Raw genomic sequence first — 21,409 nt, 5'->3', positions numbered from 1 at the left:
CTCAAGTCCCTGGAGTGGGACTGGAACCCACAACCTTCTGACTCCGAGGCAAGTGTGCTACCAACTGAGTCACAGCTGACACTGGCGCAAGTAAGGAGTGTGATGGAATACTCTCCACTTGGCTGGATGAGTGCAGCTCCAACAACACTCAAGAGGCTCAACACCATCCAGGACAAAGCAGCCCGTTTGATCGGCACCCCGTCCACCACCTCAAATTTTCACTCCCTCCACCACCGACGCACCATGGCTGCAGTGTGTTCCATCTACAAGATGTGGAGATGCCGGAGTTGGACTGGGGTGGACAAATGTAAGAAGTCACACAACACCAGGTTATAGTCCAACAGCTTTATTTGAAATCACAAGCTTTCGGAGCGCTGCTCCTTCTTCAGGTGAAGTGGAGAAATGCATAAAGACACAGCTTATATAGTCAGAGAATCATGTCAGATGTTTACAGGTAACCTTTCCAACTGCCATTTGTCGCACCTCGGCAGAGAGATAATCACAGCAGTCAAAGGTGTGAATGGTGTCCAAACAGGTCAGTCAGGGAAACATTACATCAAAGAACAATGAGGTGGGGTCACAAGGGGTCAAATATTGCAGATGCTGGGGTCTGTATGAAAAACAAAAAAACAGACAAAAAACATTTTTTTTGGCTGGAAATCACAGCAGGTCCGGCCGCATCTGTGTAGAGAGAACAAGCCAATGTCGACTCGAGTCTGGATGACCCTGCATCAGGTGGGGTTACATGTAGCGTGACATGAACCCAAGATCTCGGTTGAGGCCGTCCTCATGAGTGCGGAACTTGGCTATCAGTTTCTGCTCGACGATTTTGCGTTGTCATGTGTCTCGAAGGCCACCTTGGAGAATGCTTACCCGAAGATCGGAGGCTGAATGTCCTTGACTGCTGAAGTGTTCCCCGACTGGGAGGGAACACTCCTGCCTGGTGATTGTTGCGCGGTGTCCGTTCATCCGTTGTCGCAGTGTCTGCATGGTCTCGCCGATGTACCATGCTCCGGGGCATCCTTTCCTGCAACGTATGAGGTAGACAACGTTGGCCGAGTCACATGAGTATGTACCATGTACCTGGTGGGTGGTGTCCTCACGTGTGATGATGGTATCTGTGTTGATGATCTGGCATGTCTTGCAGAGGTTGCTGTGGCAGGGTTGTGTGGTGTCGTGGTCGCTGTTCTCCTGAAAGCTGGGTAATTTGCTGCGAACGATGGTCTGTTTGAGGTTAGGCGGCTGTTTGAAAGCGAGTAGTGGAGGCGTGGGGATGGCCTTAGCGAGGTGTTCGTCGTCATCGATGACATGTTGAAGGCTGCGAAGAACATGGCGTAGTTTCTCCGCTCCGGGGAAGTACTGGACGACGAAGGGTACTCTGTTGGTTGTGTCCCGTGTTTGTCTTCTGAGGAGGTCTATGCGATTTTTCGCTGTGGCCCATCGGAACTGTCGATCGACGAGTCGAGCGTCATATCCCGTTCTTACAAGGGCGTCTTTCAGTGTCTGTAGGTGTCCATCGCGTTCCTCCTCGTCTGAGCAGATCCTGTGTATTCGCAGGGCTTGTCCATAGGGGATGGCTTCTTTAACGTGGTTAGGGTGGAAGCTGGAGAAGTGAAGCATCGTGAGGTTGTCCGTGGGCTTGCGGTAGAGTGAAGTGCTGAGGTGTCCGTCTTTGATGGAGATTCGTGTGTCCAGGAATGAGACTGATTCTGAGGAGTAGTCCATGGTGAGTTTGATGGTGGGATGGAACTTGTTGATGTTATCGTGTAGTCTTTTCAGTGATTCTTCGCCGTGGGTCCATAGGAAGAAAATGTCGTCGATGTATCTGGTGTATAGCGTTGGTTGGAGATCCTGTGCAGCGAAGAAATCTTGCTCGAACTTGTGCATGAAGATGTTTACGTATTGGGGTGCGAATTTGGTCCCCATGGCTGTTCCGTGTGTTTGGGTAAAGAACTGGTTGTCGAAGGTGAAGACATTGTGGTCAAGGATGAAGCGGATGAGTTGTAGGATGGCGTCTGGAGATTGGCTGTTGTTGGTGTTGAGTACTGAGGCTGTCGCAGCGATGCCGTCATCGTGGGGGATACTGGTGTAGAGTGCCGAGACGTCCATCGTGGCGAGGAGTGTTCCTGGTTCAACTGGTCCGTGGGTGCTGAGCTTCTGTAAGAAGTCTGTAGTTTCGCGACAGAAGCTGGGGGTTCCCTGTACGATGGGTTTCAGGATGCCCTCGACATATCCAGAGAGGTTCTCACACAGGGTTCCGCTGCCTGATGCGATAGGACGTCCAGGTGTGTTGGCTTTGTGTATCTTTGGGAGGCAGTAGAAGTCTCCCACGTGGGGAGTACGTGGGATGAGAGCATGTAGGATGCTTTGAAGGTCTGGATCGAAGGTTTTGATCAGTCTGTTGAGTTGGCGAGTGTGTTCTTTGGTCGGATCTGCGGGTAACTGTCTGTAGTGTTCCTGGTTGTCCAGTTGTCGGTATACTTCTTTGCAATAGTCCGTTCTGTTCTGTATGACGATGGCACCTCCTTTGTCTGCTGGTTTGATGACGATGTTGCGGTTGGTCTTGAGAGCGTGGATGGCGTTGCGTTGTGCTCGGGTGACATTCTGGACTGTCTTGTGAGTGCGGCTGATGAATCTGGCGTTGATGCATCTCCTGACAGCTTGAGCATACATGTCAAGCTTAGGGCAGCGACCCTCCGGAGGGGTGCAATTTGACTTTTTCTTCTTCGGTTGCTGCACTGCGGATCCCTCTGTCTGCTGTTCCGGATCATTGATTGTCTCATTGGGTTCGCTGCTGACATCTTGGGATTTGTGGAAGAATTCCCAGAGCTGCCCTAAGCTTGACATGTATGCTCAAGCTGTCAGGAGATGCATCAACGCCAGATTCATCAGCCGCACTCACAAGACAGTCCAGAATGTCACCCGAGCACAACGCAACGCCATCCACGCTCTCAAGACCAACCGCAACATCGTCATCAAACCAGCAGACAAAGGAGGTGCCATCGTCATACAGAACAGAACGGACTATTGCAAAGAAGTATACCGACAACTGGACAACCAGGAACACTACAGACAGTTACCCGCAGATCCGACCAAAGAACACACCCGCCAACTCAACAGACTGATCAAAACCTTCGATCCAGACCTTCAAAGCATCCTACATGCTCTCATCCCACGTACTCCCCGCGTGGGAGACTTCTACTGCCTCCCAAAGATACACAAAGCCAACACACCTGGACGTCCTATCGCATCAGGCAGCGGAACCCTGTGTGAAAACCTCTCTGGATATGTCGAGGGCATCCTGAAACCCATCGTACAGGGAACCCCCAGCTTCTGTCGCGACACTACAGACTTCTTACAGAAGCTCAGCACCCACGGACCAGTTGAACCAGGAACACTCCTCGCCACGATGGACGTCTCGGCACTCTACACCAGTATCCCCCACGATGACGGCATCGCTGCGACAGCCTCAGTACTCAACACCAACAACAGCCAATCTCCAGACGCCATCCTACAACTCATCCGCTTCATCCTTGACCACAATGTCTTCACCTTCGACAACCAGTTCTTTACCCAAACACACGGAACAGCCATGGGGACCAAATTCACACCCCAATACGCAAACATCTTCATGCACAAGTTCGAGCAAGACTTCTTCGCTGCACAGGATCTCCAACCAACGCTATACACCAGATACATCGACGACATTTTCTTCCTATGGACCCACGGCAAAGAATCACTGAAAAGACTACACGATAACATCAACAAGTTCCATCCCACCATCAAACTCACCATGGACTACTCCTCAGAATCAGTCTCATTCCTGGACACACGAATCTCCATCAAAGACGGACACCTCAGCACTTCACTCTACCGCAAGCCCACGGACAACCTCACGATGCTTCACTTCTCCAGCTTCCACCCTAACCACGTTAAAGAAGCCATCCCCTATGGACAAGCCCTGCGAATACACAGGATCTGCTCAGACGAGGAGGAACGCGATGGACACCTACAGACACTGAAAGACGCCCTTGTAAGAACGGGATATGACGCTCGACTCGTCGATTGACAGTTCCGACGGGCCACAGCAAAAAATCGCATAGACCTCCTCAGAAGACAAACACGGGACACAACCAACAGAGTACCCTTCATCGTCCAGTACTTCCCCGGAGCGGAGAAACTACGCCATGTTCTTCGCAGCCTTCAACATGTCATCGATGACGACGAACACCTCGCTAAGGCCATCCCCACGCCTCCACTACTCGCTTTCAAACAGCCGCCTAACCTCAAACAGACCATCGTTCGCAGCAAATTACCCAGCTTTCAGGAGAACAGCGACCACGACACCACACAACCCTGCCACAGCAACCTCTGCAAGACATGCCAGATCATCAACACAGATACCATCATCACACGTGAGGACACCACCCACCAGGTACATGGTACAAACTCATGTGACTCGGCCAACGTTGTCTACCTCATACGTTGCAGGAAAGGATGCCCCGGAGCATGGTACATCGGCGAGACCATGCAGACACTGCGACAACGGATGAACGGACACCGCGCAACAATCACCAGGCAGGAGTGTTCCCTCCCAGTCGGGGAACACTTCAGCAGTCAAGGACATTCAGCCTCCGATCTTCGGGTAAGCATTCTCCAAGGTGGCCTTCGAGACACACGACAACGCAAAATCGTCGAGCAGAAACTGATAGCCAAGTTCCGCACTCATGAGGATGGCCTCAACCGAGGTCTTGGGTTCATGTCACGCTACATGTAACCCCACCTGATGCAGGGTCATCCAGACTCGAGTCGACATTGGCTTGTTCTCTCTACACAGATGCGGCCGGACCTGCTGTGATTTCCAGCCAAAAAAAATGTTTTTTGTCCGTTTTTTTGTTTTTCATACAGACCCCAGCATCTGCAATATTTGACCCCTTGTGACCCCACCTCATTGTTCTTTGATGTAATGTTTCCCTGACTGACCTGTTTGGACACCATTCACACCTTTGACTGCTGTGATTATCTCTCTGCCGAGGTGTGATAAATGGCAGTTGGAAAGGTTACCTGTAAACATCTGACATGATTCTCTGACTATATAAGCTGTGTCTTTATGCATTTCTCCACTTCACCTGAAGAAGGAGCAGCGCTCCAAAAGCTTGTGATTTCAAATAAAGCTGTTGGACTATAACCTGGTGTTGTGTGACTTCTTACATTTGTCCATCTACAAGATGCACTGCAGCAACTCGCCAAGGCTTCTTCGGCAGCACCTCCCAAACCCGCGACCTCTTCCACCTAGAAGGACAAGGGCAGCAGGCGCATGGGAACACCACCACCTCCAAGTTCCCCTCCAAGTCACACACCATCCTGACTTGGAAGTATATCGCCAATCCTTCATCGTCGCTGGGTCAAACTCCTGGAACTCCCTCCCTAACAGCACTGTGGGAGTACCATCACCACATGGACTGCAGCGGTTCAAGAAGGCGGCTCACCACCACCTTCTCAAGGGAAATTAGGGATGGGCAATAAATGCTGGCCTTGCCAGCGATGCCCACATCCCATAAACGAATAAAAAAAAAACTGAGCCTTGGTTGACCCCTAAGGTAGTAATACTTATTCCTTCTCGCCTTGGTGGGAAATGCCTGGCTTTGTTTGGTGCCCCCACCTCCCTCCCTGGCAGCATAGCTAAGATCAACAACACAGTCAAGAATGCAAAACCACATCTTACCACCACGGTATGCTGCAGCTTGTTGAACCTCAGGCCCACTGTCCTTAATTACGCTTCTCTTTATTTTGGTTCTTCAGTCTAACTTCTCTGAATGTGTAGTTTATCCCCTCTTCCTCTCTCTTTGTTGCGATTGTCCTTTAGTCCAGTGCATGCTTGACACAATGCTCTCGTGGTATCTACAGCACATGACAGTTAAAATACCTTTCAGAACAGCTTGCAGATGATGCTGGCGGTTAGCTGTGACAAGTGGTCGTTGCATTTGCTGTCATTGGCTGCCACAGCAATGTCTCGTCAGATATTGTCCAGATTGCATAGCTTTGTGAGAGTTTACAGTTGGGTAGATTGATGTGGGGCCCTCCCACTTGGTGCTTGGGCTACACAAGGAGCGTTGTTGATGTGTTGGTCAGTTGTTGGCATTGGGCCAGGAACGAGGATCAGATTCTGGAGAGTTTCTCTTGGTTAAGTACCTTTTTTTATTCAGATTGTTTTCATTCCTTAAATCCTGGTGACTGAATCAAAGTATGAGTCTTGCCTACTGCTCCTCAGTGGGAGGAGCCACTAGCTGCACTTAGAAAGAAACCCTAGAGCTTGCTCACACTTAGGACTGAAGGGAACCGCTATGGGAAGCCTCAAAAGGTCACGATCAGGGCTACCGTTGGCAGTGGCACTGTAACGTAGACTCTACTTTGTATAATTACTGGGCATCGCCCTAAAAACCTGGTGGGAAAACATTGAAATTGACTTGTCAGTCTTGCCAATAGTTGCAATTCATTTAGAAAGTGTAGAAATCTACTTTGAAATTTCCTGGGTGAATTCCAAGCATTTACAAAGCTCTTACAAACTGTGGGACTCGCAAGTGAGTTATGCGTGTTGGCAACGCCGAGTTCTGTGTGTTAAATCTGTGGCACAAAGCATAGCAGTGTTAAATGTATGTATGGTCGAAGACAATGCAAACACTCAGCCAAATAAGTGGAACTGAGCAGTGTGTCAACGCCAACACTGCCACATAATTTTTTTTAAAAATTAGCCTATTTATCTGGGCTAAATTTGATACCTCACTGGGAGAGTTCTGAGTCTCTGTGACTCTCTCAAATGCTCTGTGACAACAAAGCAACGTGGTTAACATGGGCATGTTACCAAACTGCGGGGGGAGGTGGGGGTGGGGTGAAATTGGAGAATGCAGCTCAGTGATTAGAGTGTGTTTTACAAAATAATTATGTCGGCAGACAAAATTTAATGAGAGGCAAATGCAAAGTGCTGCACACAAGTACGGTACTGGTGGAAAAATGATCAACACAAATACGCCACGCATCGTGTCAAAATAACTAAGCACAAAGTGGAAAGCGACCGAGGAATCTTAGACTCAACGCTAAACAGGTCCAACCATTGCAAAGCAGCAAATACGGAACTGAGGCCTGACACCAGGTCGCGACCTCATGGCTCTTCTCTGCACCGCCTCTCATAATTAAGTGTCTCCCTTGTGTCCCAGCGGCCAGAAGCAGATGTGATATTCAAGGCACAATTCGGCCAGAGTACCACACAGTTTGACTTGTATTCAAATGTTTTGGCTATGTAGCCCAAACTACTGCTGGCTTTGTTCACTGCTGCTTTGCAATGGCTGGATATGTTGACCATCATAGTCTACTATGAGTCCTAGGTCTTTTTCGGCTTTATCCTTAACCATTACAACAACATTTCTGAAGGATGCACGTTACCCATTTTTCTTTCCTGTGTTGTCTGCATTCAATTTGATCTGTTTGACCATTATTTGGCCCACTTAGTTTAGCTCATTCTGTAGTTTCTTGACAGCCTCCCTTCAGCTCCATTGGCCCTCTGTATTTCAGATGAGACGTTAAACCGAGGTCACGTCTGCTCTCTCAGGTGGACGTAAAAGATCCCGTGGCACTATTTCGAAGAAGTGCAAGGTCATAGCCATAGTCATAACGGCACAGAAGGAGGCCATTCAGCCCATCAAGTCCGTGCCGGCTCTCTGTAGAATCACAGAATCACAGAATTACAGAAACCCCACAGTGCAGATAGAGGCCATTTCGGCCCATCGAGCCTGCACCGACACATATCCCACCCGATCCCCGTAACCCCTACACCAACACATATCCCACCCTATCCCCGTAACCCCACGTATTTAATCCCCCTAACACTAAGGGTCAATTTATCATAGCCAATCAACCTAACCCGCACATCTTTGGACTGTGGGAGGAAACCGGAGCACCCGGAGAAAACCCACGCAAACACGGGGAGGATGTGCAAACTCCACACAGACAGTCACCCGAGGCCGGATTCGAACCCGGGTCCCTGGCGCTGTGAGGCAACAGTGCTAACCACTATGCCACCGTGCTGTGATCTAGTCGGTCCCATTCCCCCGCTCTATCCTCGTAGCCCTGCAAGTTTATTTCCCTCAAGTACCTATCCAGTCTCCCCTTGAAAACATTGAGTGTTTCTGCTTCTACCACTTCCGTCAGCAGTGAGTTCCAGGTCCTCACCACTCGCTGTGTTAAAAAGTTTTTCCTCACCTCCCCCTGTAACTCTTGCCCAAAATCTTAAATCTGTGTCCCCTAGTCCTTGTAGCATCAACTAGTGGGAGTTATCCCCGGTGTCCTGGCCAATATTTATTTCTCAATCAACAGCAATAAAACAGATTATCTGGTCATTATCACAATGCTGTTTGTGGGAGCTTGCTGTGCGCAAATTGGCTGCCGCATTTCCTACATTGCAACAGTGACTATGCTTCAAAAAGTACTTCATTGGCTGTAAAGCGCTTTGGGACGTCCGGTGGTTGTGAAAGGCACTATATAATTGCAAGTCTTTCTTTCTTTCCTGGTTTGGTATCATCTGAAAATTTAGCCAGTTTGCATTGAGCTTCAGAATCCAAGTCATCAGTGTAAATTAGAAACAGTAGTGGTCCCAACACTGAGCCCTGGAACATCTGACTGAATCCTCCCTCTCCCCACCCTGACACTACACCTTTGTCCAGTACCTGTTGTTTTCAGCTAGTTCTTATCCATACCCAAGTGTTGCCCAAAAACATCACAGCACTGAGTTTAAATAGAAACCTCTCATTGTGGAAACTTATCAAACACCTTTTAGAAGTCTAAGTACACAACATTGGAGGGTTACCACCGTTGACTTGGGCTGTCACTGCCTCACAGAAATCAAGGAGGTTGGTCAGGCTGGGTCTTCCTTGTCTAGGACGTCAGCTGTGGCCCAGTGGTAGCACTCCTGCCTCTGCATCAGGAGGTATCGGCCCAGTAATTCCTGTCGGGGGCTTGCCGCGCGTGCAAGCCCCCGATGTGCGCTCACCCTGCGCGCCGACATCTGAAACCTGGCCCGCAGTGGATTTCCTGTCAGTGGCCCGGTTCTGATCTCGGCGCGCTGTGCTAACCTGACCCAGTGGCGTAGTTAGTGCGATGTGCCGGCTGGGATCAGGTGAGCACTGTTCAGCCAATCAGGAGAGGGGAAACTTCATTCATAAGTTTGATAGTAAAGACTGTCAAACTCATGAAAAGTACGGCACCCCAAAACACTACTTAAACTTTAAATAACATTTTAAAAAGCACCCCAATAATTAAATTAACTATGAATAACTTTAAAAAAAACTATTTTAAACAATTAATCAAATTTTTGCAAAAAATAAATTTTTAAAAAATAGGGTCTAAAACTAAACTTACCTTACTGTAGATTCTTTAAAAATAATAAACCTGTGGAAAAAAAAAATCTAAATTGTACTAAAAGACCACTTACCTGTAAAACTAAGTACTTACGTGTGGTTTTTCAATGCGTAAAAACCGGAGGCCTTTACACACGCGCAAATCTGTAAAAATACAGGAAATCCAAGTCGCACGCGCTGCCCAATACCGCGCATGCGTTCAGCCTCTTAACCCCTTGGGTCAGAGGACAGGAAATGCCGGTTTTCAGCGCATGCGCTGTGCATGCTGAAAACCGGCAATTCCTCCTGGCACACGCGCGAGTACCCTGTCCGTACTCACGCGTTGTGACAGGAATTACTGGGCCAATGAGTTCAAGCCCCAGTACTCTGTTTAGCATGCATGTGGTTCTGTGTTGTAGCTTCCCCAGGTTGGCACCTCATTTTCAGGTAAGCTAGTGCTGCTCCTGGCATGCTCTTCTACACTCCTCATTGAACCTGGGTTGGTCACCTGGCTTAATGGTAGAGTGAGGGATATGCTGGGCCCTGAGGTTACAGATTGTGGTAAATACAATTCTGCTGCTGTTGATGGCCCACAGCGCCTCGTGGATGCCCAGTTTTAAGCTGCTAGATCTGTTCTGAATCTATCCCATTTAGCATGGTGGTAGTGCCATACAACATGATGGAGGGTGTCCTCAGTGCGAAGATGGGACTTTGTCTCCACAATGACTGTGCGGTGGTCACTACTACCAACACAGTTATGGACAGATGCATCTGCGACAGGTAGATTGGTGAGGACGAGGTCAAGTAGGTTTTTCCCTCGTGTCGGCTCTCTCACCACCTGCCGCAAGCCCAGGCTGGCAGCTATGTATTCTGGACTCGGCCAGCTCGGTCAGTAGTGGTGCTACCGAGTCACTCTTGGCGATGGACATTGCCGTCCCTCACACAGAGACCATTCTGTGCCCTTGCTACTCTCAGTGCTTCTTCCAAGTGGTGTTTAACATGGAGGAGTACTGATTCATCTGCTGAGGGAGGGCGTTAGGTGGTAATCAGCAGGAGATTTCCTTGCCCATGACCTGATGCCATATAGTATATAGTCGGGAGTGGCCCTGTGAGTCAATGTTGAGGACTCCCAGGTCCACTCCCTCCTGACTATATACCACTGTGCTGCCACCCCTGGTGGGTCTGTCCTGCCCATTTGACAGGACATACCCAGGGATGATGATGGAGGAGTCTGGGACATTGGCTAATAGTTAAGATTCTGTGAGTATGGCTGACATGAATCAGTCATTCATGAAAGAAAGACTTATGAAATAATACTGAGCGGCCTGCGGGTGGCGCTGTCCAGGGAGAGTATAACTACTCGGGCACGGGCCCAGCTTGCGCAGGACATTCTTAACAGGAACTAGTGAAGGACACAACTAGACCTCCATGTTGTAAAACAGTTGATTAAAGCTTTGTTTTAACGCTTAGACCAAGTGCCTAGTAGTTTTCTTACGTCACTGACTATGCTTGACTGGTCTGTGGACAGCTCTCCCAACTGTGGCACAAGTCCCCAGACGGTAATGAGGAGGACTTTGCGGGGTATGCCTTTGTCGTATCCGAATCCGATACCTATGTCAAATCTGAGTGACCTGTCCGGTTTTATTCTTATTATACTTCTTTGTAGTGGTTTGATACAACTGACTGGCGTGCTGGGCCATTTCAGAGCACAGTTAAGAGTGAACCACATTACTGTGGGTCTGGAGTCACGTATAGGCCAGATCGCATATGGATGGCAAGTTTCTTTTCCCTAAAGGACATTAGTGAACCAGATGGGTTTTTACAACAATCCGATAGCTTCATGGTCACCATTACTGACGCTAGCTTTTTATCCCAGATTTATTTAACTGTTTTTTTTAAACTGAATTCAAATTCACAAACTGCCGTGGTAGGATTTGAATTTACCTCTCCGGATTATTAGGCCAGGCCTAATCCAGTAACATAACCACTACATTAACGAATGTTAATCCCCCAGTTTGCTCCTGGCAATCAATTCCATTATTTTTCACGATGTGGAGATGCCGGTGTTGGACTGGGGTGGACAAATGTAAGAAGTCACACAACACCAGGTTATAGTCCAACAGCTTTATTTGAAATCACAAGCTTTCGGAGCGCTGCTCCTTCGTCAGGTGAAGTGACCTGACGAAGGAGCAGCGCTCCGAAAGCTTGTGATTTCAAATAAAGCCGTTGGACTATAACCTGGTGTTAACAGAAAATGCTGGAAAAACTCAGCAGGCCAGGCAACATCCGTGGAGAGAAATTAAAAGTCGATGTTTCGGGTTGAAACCCTTTTTCAAAACTGGAAAGGAAATAATTTTATTTCTGATCATTATCGCATTTCTGTTGTTATTTCGGATGTCCAGCATCTGCAGTATTTTGCTATCGTATAACCTGGTGTTGTGTGACTTCTTACATTATTTTTCACAGAAGTGATAGAACACCAATGGGTCTGTAGTTTCCGGTGTTTGTTTGGTCACTCTTTTTGAACGATATTGCCCTGTTTTCGGTCTACTGGTCTGTGACTTCCTCATAATGATTGTCATTGCCTCACATAATCTCCTTCCCAGTCTCTTTCAGCAGTCTGGGATAAATACCGTCTGAGCATAAAAATTTAGAAGAAGTAGCTTGGTGGAATAATTGGATTTACTTGCAACAGATTAGAAATGGAATCAAAATCTGAGCCAAATACTGTACAAGACCACCATTTCCTCCCTTTTCCAATTGTAGTAAGAAAGTTAGTTTCAACTCACTCTTAGTTATCCCCGGTGCCCTGGCCAATATTTCTCCCTCAACCAACATTAAAAAAAAAATAGATTATCTGATCATTATCGCATTGCTGCTTGTGGGAGCTTGCTGTGCGCAAACTGGCTGCCGCGTTTTCCACATTACAACAGTGACTCCACTTCAAAAGTACTTCATCGGCTGTAAAGCGCTTTGAGACATCCGGTGGTCGTGAACGGCGCTATAGAAATGCGAGTATTTCTTTTTTCTTGCTGGCTGCTGCTGACTGCCAGTTTTTGCTTTGATTTTTTTGGAGGGAATTACTGATAAGTTAGTTCTCATTCCCACTTGCTATATTTTGATTTGTACATTCTGTACCTGCTCAATTGTGAGTTGTCACTGTTTTACAAATAAGAAATTTCAGCCAGTCAAGTGCAAATGTGAAACAGAGAGTGTGACGGTCATGACACTGCATGTTTGGCTCTGGCTGAATAGAATTTTGTTAATATTTAACAAAAGATTGTTGGCCTACTTTTTCCCCTTCTTTTGTATGGAAAATCTGTTTGGCACCAAATATTTTGTAACATCATACTGTATTAATAATTAAATTAAGGCATAACAGAACTATTGGTACATTTTCATGCTTTAATTGCTAAAATGCCAGTGAAGAACGGTAGCCTTCATATTGGTAAGTCCAGGACCATCTCCAGTATTTAATCATTTTTTTAATATATTAACCCTGCTCCAGGTAAAGAACCTGGTGAGGTCAATGAATTCTGAGCCTCGATTTTCTCCCTTTTCTACAGAGCTGTCAGGGGAGGGTTTGTTGGGCTGGTGGAAATAAAGGAGGGGCAAGGCCATGTGGGGATATAAGGTGTTGGTTTTCAATACAAACCCCATTTCTATATCGGCCCAGAAATTCGGGTCGGGCGCTTCCCGTGGGTGCAAGCCCCTGACCTGCACTTACCTTGCGCGCCGGCCGTTGAGCTGTGGGCCCCCGTGGAATTGCGATCCTGGGCCTGCTCCAACTGCCGGCGCGCAGTGCTTGCGTATCCCAGGGGCGCAGTTAGTTCGATGCGTCCCCTGGGATCACGTGGGCCATGGAGAGCCAATGGTAGCAGGGAATGCTTCATTCATAAGTTTGACCTATAAATACTACAAGCCCCAAAACATCACTAAATCTTCAAATAAATTTTAAAAAACCATCACATTTTTAAAATAAACTATAAATTACATGAAATAACTATTTTAAACAATAATTTAAATTTTTGAAAAAATTAATTACATTTTCTAACGGGGCTAAAAATAAACTTACCTTTCTTTAAAGTATTTAACAATAATAAACCTGTGGAAAAAATGTTTTAATTTTAATTAATTCACCACATACCTTGTAAAAAGCAGGCCTTGCGACTGCTTTTTACATGTGTAACTTCTGGAGACTTACCCTCCTGAGAAAACCTGCAAAAAAACGTGAGTTCGATGCGCACGCGCAGCCTCTCCGGCGCACGCGTTCGACTTCTGAACCCCTTCTTTCAGGGGAACAGAAGTGCCAGTTTCCCGCGCATACGCAGTGCATGCAGGAAACCGGCACTTCCATTGGGCTTACGGTACCCCGTGCGTACTCACCCGTGGAGACCCGAATTTCTGGGCCATTGTATTAGAAGAATTCTCAGTGAAGGTGGCATTGAAGATGTTTTATGGGACATTCTGGATTCTATGAAGTCACATGTGCCCACAAAGTATAGCCACCTTTTAGAGATTGACTGGACTGCAGCTCGCGCTCGTTCTCATGCAGTGAGTGTACAGGTCATTTTTCAGGTCATAAAAGAAATGTTTTGTACCACCTGCTCGCTGTGCACTTGTAAAGATTGTGGTGGGAGGTGGTGCTGATCATATGTTTATATCCTGGTGTGAAAGCCACAAAATTACAAGGGTTGAAACAGAGATGAATCATGTAAACTGGTTGACGGGGCTCTTTCATTGCCTTCCCACATTACTGCACTGCTCAGGAATGTTCTAGAGGCAGCGTACCAGTGTATCTTGTCATAACAGAATCTCGCTCCAACACAACAGCTCAAGAGTGTCTGCGTGTGCGGAGTGGAGGGGGCGGAATGAGTCAAAAAGAATCATATACTCCTCCTGACTTGCCCAACACAAGTGCCATGAGGGTGAAAATTCTGCTGTCCCATTTATTGCCACACGGCGGGAGCATATATTGCAGAATTGCACACACTCTCCAGGCCACAATTTGCCATGCATTCACAGGGTAGGCATGTGGAAATTTGTGATACGCGCTCACAGGACATGCCAAGAATTCATGTGGCAGAATTTTTACCCTGTGAAGTGTAGCAATATTTTCTTCTACACACTGAGGAGCCTGTAGGTTCATAAGTTAGTCCCAACCCAGCTCCGTTGATTCCTCATAATTGCTAGCTACTGTACTTCATCTTGCTTCTCGCTCTCCATCTGATTCTCTCATTCAGATTACCAGCATGCTGAGCCATACAATTCACAATTCACAATTCAAATCGCTTTATTGGCATGATAAGTTACATCTTATGTTGCCAAAGCATCAAAATACATTTATGGTTGAGCACATAAACGCAGTTCTATTCATACAGTGTATAAACAGGTATATCCCTGAGTGTATAAATATACATTCGCATTGTTTATATATATTCTTTTCTTAGTTTACTGGTTGTCCCTCTGTTCATGGCAAGCTGTAACATAGTGTGCCGCCAGTGTTACACAGCTTCTCTCCTCTCCCAGTAGGAATGGGAGTTTTTGGTTGTCATTCAGATTTCTGAAATCAGGGCATATTTGTGAGAATTTTTGGTAGAAATTCTCCCTGATGCCCTGATATTTTCCGCAGGCCGTGAGGAAGTGCATCTCTGTCTCCACTACTCCCTGACTGCAGTGAGAGCATATCCTGTCTTCTCTTGGCAGCCTGGTCTGCCTGTGTCTGCCTTTTTCGATCGCTAGGCTATGTTCATTGCATGTTGAGCTGCCTCCCTCCTCTCAGTATGCCTCCTCCCACATCTCCACCACAAGAGTCACTGCACAGCAATCAGGATCAGTAAAAGTGACCATGAAACTGTCGGATTGTCACAGAAATCCAATTGTTTCACTAGTATCCTCTGGGGAAGGATACCTGCCACCCTTACCTGGTCTGGTCTAATCATAGACGCATAGACATTTACGGCACAGAAGGAGGCCATTCGACCCATTCTGTCTGTGCCGGCCGAAAAAGAGCTCCCCAGCCTAATCCCACTTCCCAGCTCTTGGTCCGTAGCCCTGTAGGTTACGGCACTTCCAGCGCATATCCAAGTACATTTTAAATATGATAAGGGTTTCTGCCTCTACCACCCTTTCAGGCTGTGAGTTCCAAACCCCCGCCACTATATGCAACTCCAGTCCCACGCCAAAGTCTCACGACACGCTGCAGCACGTCGGCCGGCAGCTCCGTTTCGGGTAACTCGCAGTCCGGCTGGGAGGATGGGAGCCGGGCATGGCGGCCAGAGCGGGAGAAGCAGGCCACCACACGTGGAGCCGGCAACAGCGAGGAGGAGGCCGCGGTGAAGAGGAGGACGGAGCGGCTGAGGGACATCGTGCTCCCACTGCCACGGGAAGCCATTGTATTGACTCTGAACGCGGCGCTGTATGAATAGCTGACGCGCCCCTACAGGGAACAAGCATTCCATTGTACTTGTTACATATGGCAAATAAATCTAATCTGAAATCTGAATCTGAAATCTGAAGTGGTTGAATCTTAACTGCCCTCTGAATTGGCCTAGCAAGTCACTCTGTTGTATCAAACCACAAAGAATATGGACTGCAATGGTTCAAGAAGGCAGCCCACCACCAAATTGGTTGATTTTTTCCTTTCCCAAGTTGGGGGATAGAGAGATCAATCGTTATACCCTTGCCACTGACCTGGCCAAGATCTGCTAACTCAATCCAGATCAGAGACCAAACCTCAGACCTTCCTGGTCCCTTTGGCTCAGTGTCACACCACATAGAAGTACCTACAGAACCATAGATGGAGTCAAGGCAGTCGTTTAATCTCCAGGACTAGGTGACATTAAAAGAGTGCAGCATAACATGTTTATGGATGTCCCTTAGATCCTGATCTGAAGGTTAAATTACATCCTTTGACTCCTCAAACGTATTCTGTTATTTTATATCTTTATACAGTGAACTCTTGTTTAAACGGCCCTTAATCATCCGGAATACTTTAATAACCAGCAAAATAGATAACTGGTAATCTTGCCGAATCCATCCAGCACTCGTTTTGCCGAGTCCAAGACTCCCGCAGTGGCCGAGTTAGTCAGTGGTTTTTATTTTTGTTTGTGTTAAAAATTGCCTTGGTAGATATACCTCTCTGTTATCCAGAATTTTTCATCAACCGGCACCATCCTGGTCCCAATATGCTGGATAAGAAAGAATTTACTGTATATAGATAGACAGATAAATACACTGGTTCTGACAATATATTCCGTGCACTTTGTGTTATCAATAGTTTGGAATTCTAAAGTTGCTACACTGGAATTGTGAATGATTAACTTGATGCCTGGGTTACAAATAGGCAAGGGAGGACATTCAGCCCATCGATTTCATGTTTCCATAGACTCACCATACTAGGTATTAATCACTCTTTTATCTGACATCAGTGCTGAACTTGCCTTTTACTAGGTCTCTTTGTCCTGTAGCTGTGATTTAACTAGAATTAACCTTTCTATTCCACTTAGTGCTTGGATAATTCGGTGGGCTCTTGGCGGGATTACCTACCCTGTCGGGGTCCCATCGATTGTGGGGGGGGGGGGCGGATTGAAGGACCATAAAATGGCTGCAACAGGTCTTGAGCCTCAGCCACAGTGTATCATGGCCACTGGCCTGAGGAACTGCTTTAAACAAATATATATTGTAGGCCAGTCCTATTTTAGCCTATGCAGTCAATTGACCCGCAGTCAATGAATTATAAATTCATTCTCAGGATATGGGCGTCGCTGGCAAGGCCGCCATTTATTGCCCATCCCTAGTTACCCTGAGAAGGTGGTGGAGGGCCTTCTTCTTCAACGATAGCAATCTGACACAACTGAGTGGATTCCTAGGCCACTTCAGTGAGCAGTGAAGATTCAACCACAATGCTGTGGGACTGGAGTCACATATGGGCCACACCGGATAAGGACGGCAGATTTCCTTCCCTAAAAGGGCATTAGTGAACCATTTGGGTTTTGTATCAGCAGCTTCATGGTCACTTTTACTGATACTGTATTTCCATATTTAAAAAAAAACTGAATTCAAATTCTCAAACTGCCATGGTTAGATTTGAACTGACATTATTAGTCCAGGCATCTGGATTACTAGTCCAGTAACATACCCACTACACTACCATTCCCTGGTTGGAGGCTGCATTTCTGTTATTTGCATAACATTACCTTATGGCCACCCACATTAGGGCAGTGGCATTCCACGTACCCTGTCATTTCTGGTGGATAATCCCAGAAGTGGCTGATAAGGGATGCAAAGAGCCAATGGAGCAGCTTCTGGGCCGGTGGGAGCTTCTCGGAGTTGGTGGACCTCCAGCGGAAAATCTTGCCCAGGATCTAGATACCTCCTTAAGGTATCCTCCCGAGGCCGAAAAGCGTGAGGTTTTACTATTCTTTCCTCGTAACTCAGTAATCGGAGCCTCGTCACCCATCTCTACACCTCTTCCAGGGACTTTGATGTTTCTATTATGTTTCAATGGCAAGAACTGAATGCAGTACCCAAGATACGGTCCGACCAGAACAGCTCCAACATGACCATCTAAACAACTTGCATTTATATAGCACCTTTAGCATAGAAACACGTCCCAAGAAAAGAAAAGAAACACAAAAGGAAACACTTTTCATGACCTCAGGATGTCCCAAAGCGCTTTGCAGCCAATGAAGTACTTTTTTGGAGTGTAGTCATGGTTGTAATGTAGGAAACGCGGCAGCCAATTTGCGCACAGCAAGCTCCCACAAACAGCAATGTGATAATGACCAGGTAATGTTTTTTTTTTTAAGTGATGTTGATTAAGGGATAAATATTGGCCAGGACACCAGGGAGAACTTCAAAATAGTGCCATGGGATCGTAAACATCCACCTGAGAGAGCAGACGGGGCCGAGATTTAACGTCTCTGAAAGATGGCAACTCCGACAGTGCAGAACTCCCTCAGTACTGCACTGGGAGTGTGAGCTTAGATTTTTGTGCTCAAGTCTCTTGTAGTGGGCACTTGAACCCACAACTCTTCTGACTCAGAGTGAGAGTGCTAGCCGCTGAACCACGGCTGACACCAGGAGCATTATCAGACAAAATTTGCCACCGAGCCGCATAAAAGAGATATTAGGACAGGTGACCAAAAAAAACGTAGTCAACGAGATAGGTTTTATGGAGTGTCTTAACGGACGAGAGAACGGCAGAGAGATTCCAGAACATAGTGCCTCGGCAGCTGAAGGCACTGCCACCAAAGGTGGGGCGATGGAAATCGGAGATACGTAAAAGGCCAGAATTGGAGGAGCGCAGAGATCTCAGAGGGTTGTACTGCTGGAGGAGATGGGGAGGGCGGGGGGGGCGAGGCCATGGAGGGACTTACACTCTACTGATTTGTCAATACAGCTCAGCGTTCTGTTTGCTTTGTTGATCTGCTGTTTTGCAATGACTGCGCTGCAACCTCTGGTGTTGAGAGTATGATATAAGTCTACTGCACATTGTCACGTGATTCATATGGGGATATCATGGCGAAATTATTTTTTAAGTATTGAACAAAATTAAAAACCGTCCTCATATCTTATACATTAACTGGAGACTTTGAGGACATCATAGGGAGAATTAAATAGAAGATTGGAAGGGGACAAGGTCAAACATGATCTTTAAGAGTCGAAAGGGGATGAGATAATCCCTGTAATGAGGCAGATGCAGAACACTCAAAGAGGATAGATCAGATTTAAAAAAATAAACCTTTTGATATAAAGGCTTCCTGGCAAAAATGAAAGAGTTAGAAACCAGTGTGAGAAAGGTTCTAAAAGCAGTCAAGAGCTGGACATAAGTATAACATGCAAAGACAGAAAGACTTGCATTTCTATAGCGCCTTTCACGACCACCGGACGTCCCAAAGCGCTTTAAGCCAATGAAGTACTTTTTGAAGTGTAGTCACTGTTGTGATGTAGGAAACGCGGCAGCCAATTTGCGCACAGCAAGCTCCCGCAAACAGCAATGTGATAATGGCCAGACAATCTGTTATTTTTGATTGAGGGATAAATATTGGCCAGGACACCTGTTCTTCTTCGAAATAGTGCCATGGGATCTTTTGCGTCCACCTGAAAGGGCAGACGGGGCCTCGGTTTTAACGTCTCATCCGAAAGACGGGCACCTCCGACAGTGCCGCCCTCCCTCAGCGCTGCACCGGAGCGTCAGCCCAGACTCTTGTGCACAAGTCTCTGGAGCGGGACTGTGAACCCACAACCTTCATGACCCGGAGGCGAGAGTGCTGCCCACTGACTGACACTATAAATATACAAATAACGCACACACATTTATTTTAAAATGTTGTTCTTGTTTATGGGCACTTTCTGGGTCGAAACACATTACTAACGAAATGAGCCGGAGGGGGGCGGGGTGGAAGCAAGAGGTGCATTGCCCTTTTAAATGAAGCACAGAGGGTGGAGATCCTCACTTGCAGGCGTAGATCGGGTTTCAGTTGAGTGAGATCTTACCTGGGCAGGTTGAAAGCATCTGAAGAACGCGCGTCGAACTTTACATCTGCAGTGAGAAACTGATACTAGGGGGGGGGAGTTGCATTTTTTTTTAAATACCCTCTCCCTGAAACCAGCCTCTGCAGCAAGAGAGAGACTTTTTTTTTTCTCTCTCTCCTCTTTGCGATGTCGGGTTTTTCGAGGGGTCCCGCTGGTCGCTCCGGCTCTGGGCTGCTGGCCCTGGTGGTGTGGCTGCACTGCTCGCCGGCCAGTTCCTTCTGGACCGCGTACATCAATGTCAGCTTCACCGACCCCCGCACCAACCGCACCGTGCAGGAGCGGAGCGAGAGCGGCGTCTACGGCCGGGACTCGCCGCTGGAGAGCGTCCAAGGGCTGGTGGGCGTCCCCGGCTCGTCCTACGGCTGCGACGCCGGCACCCCTTACCCCGGACCCGACCCCGGCCAGCCCTGGGTGGCCCTGATCGAGAGGGGCAACGGGTGCACCTTCTCCGAGAAGATCCTGCACGCCGCCGAGCAAGGGGCCAACGCGGCGGTCATCTTCAACTACCCGACACCGTCCAACGAGGTCGTCCAGATGTCCCACCCGGGTAAGCCTTGGAACTGAAACCTCTTGTCGAGTTTACTCTGTGCCCCCCTACTCTAGCAACAACAAAAAACTTTTAAACTTCTCCAAAGTATACTGCTCAAACTGGTCCCTGTCTCTCAATAATTGAATTTACACCAGACACCTGTTGGGCTTATTCAGAATCCAAGGGCATCTTTTTTTGGGTGCTGTCATTTTTTTAAATAGAACTTTGCAATAAAAAATTTTTTTGCAACTCGTTGCATCTGAACCAATGTCGCATTTTATTTTTTTGTTGGGGTTCAAACATCAGAGCACTGTATTGAAATTTGATGGCTTATTAACAGCACAAAGGCACCTTGTGACCAGCGGGTGGGACTGTGGTAAAATTTAAGAATGCCAACGAAGGATGAGTGTAGCTTGTTTCAGTTCACCTGAAGTTACCTGCTGTGCCCTCGTACCCGCCAGTGGTAGAGCTGGCAGTTGCCAAATAGTGTCGCAAATTGAAATCCCAGGCGTATAGGGCATTTGTCGGAATTTCCCTGATGGCTCAGTAGAATTCAAATCCTTCTGTGGCCTTGCCGCTCCCTATCTCCGTAACCACCTCCTCCGAAACAGAAAGAACTTGTATTTCCATAGCGCCTTTCATGACCGCAAGACGTCCCAAAGCGCTTTACAGCCAATGAAGGACTTTTGAAGTGTAGTCACTGTTGTAATGTAGGAAACGCGGCAGCCAATTTGCGCACAGCAAGCTCCCACAAGCATCAATGTGATAATGACCAGATAATCTGTTTTTGTTATGTTGGTTGAGGGATAAATATTGGCAGGGACACCGGGGATAACCCCCTTGCTCTTCTTCGAAATAATACCATGGGATCTTTTACGTCCACCTGAGAGAGCAGACGGGGCCTCGGTTTAACGTCTCATCCGAAAGACGGCACCTCCGACAGTGCAGCACT

At 47.4% G+C, this 21,409-nt stretch overlaps 1 protein-coding gene across 2 annotated transcripts in view; it reads left to right on the top strand.

Moving 5' to 3' along the window:
* Window positions 1-21,409, top strand: part of rnf128b (ring finger protein 128b) — a 182,854-nt gene that overhangs the window by 48,912 nt on the left and 112,533 nt on the right. Inside the window, exon 1 of one of the 2 annotated variants that reach the window (XM_086001731.1) lies at window positions 19,847-20,475. The exons of the other annotated variant lie outside the window; for it this stretch is intronic. Coding sequence (XP_085857857.1) covers window positions 20,055-20,475 — 421 coding nt within the window. The 5' untranslated portion in view covers window positions 19,847-20,054. Of the gene's footprint in view, window positions 1-19,846; window positions 20,476-21,409 lie in introns of those variants that run through there. 2 annotated transcript variants of the gene reach the window in all.

Source organism: Somniosus microcephalus, chromosome 1 (genome assembly GCF_052327205.1).
Source record: "Somniosus microcephalus isolate GS21.2 chromosome 1, FLI_Smic_1.0, whole genome shotgun sequence".
Taxonomy (NCBI): domain Eukaryota; kingdom Metazoa; phylum Chordata; class Chondrichthyes; order Squaliformes; family Somniosidae; genus Somniosus; species Somniosus microcephalus.
The sequence above is the reverse complement of the archived record's forward strand: the minus strand, read 5'-3'. Positions and strand labels throughout refer to the sequence as shown.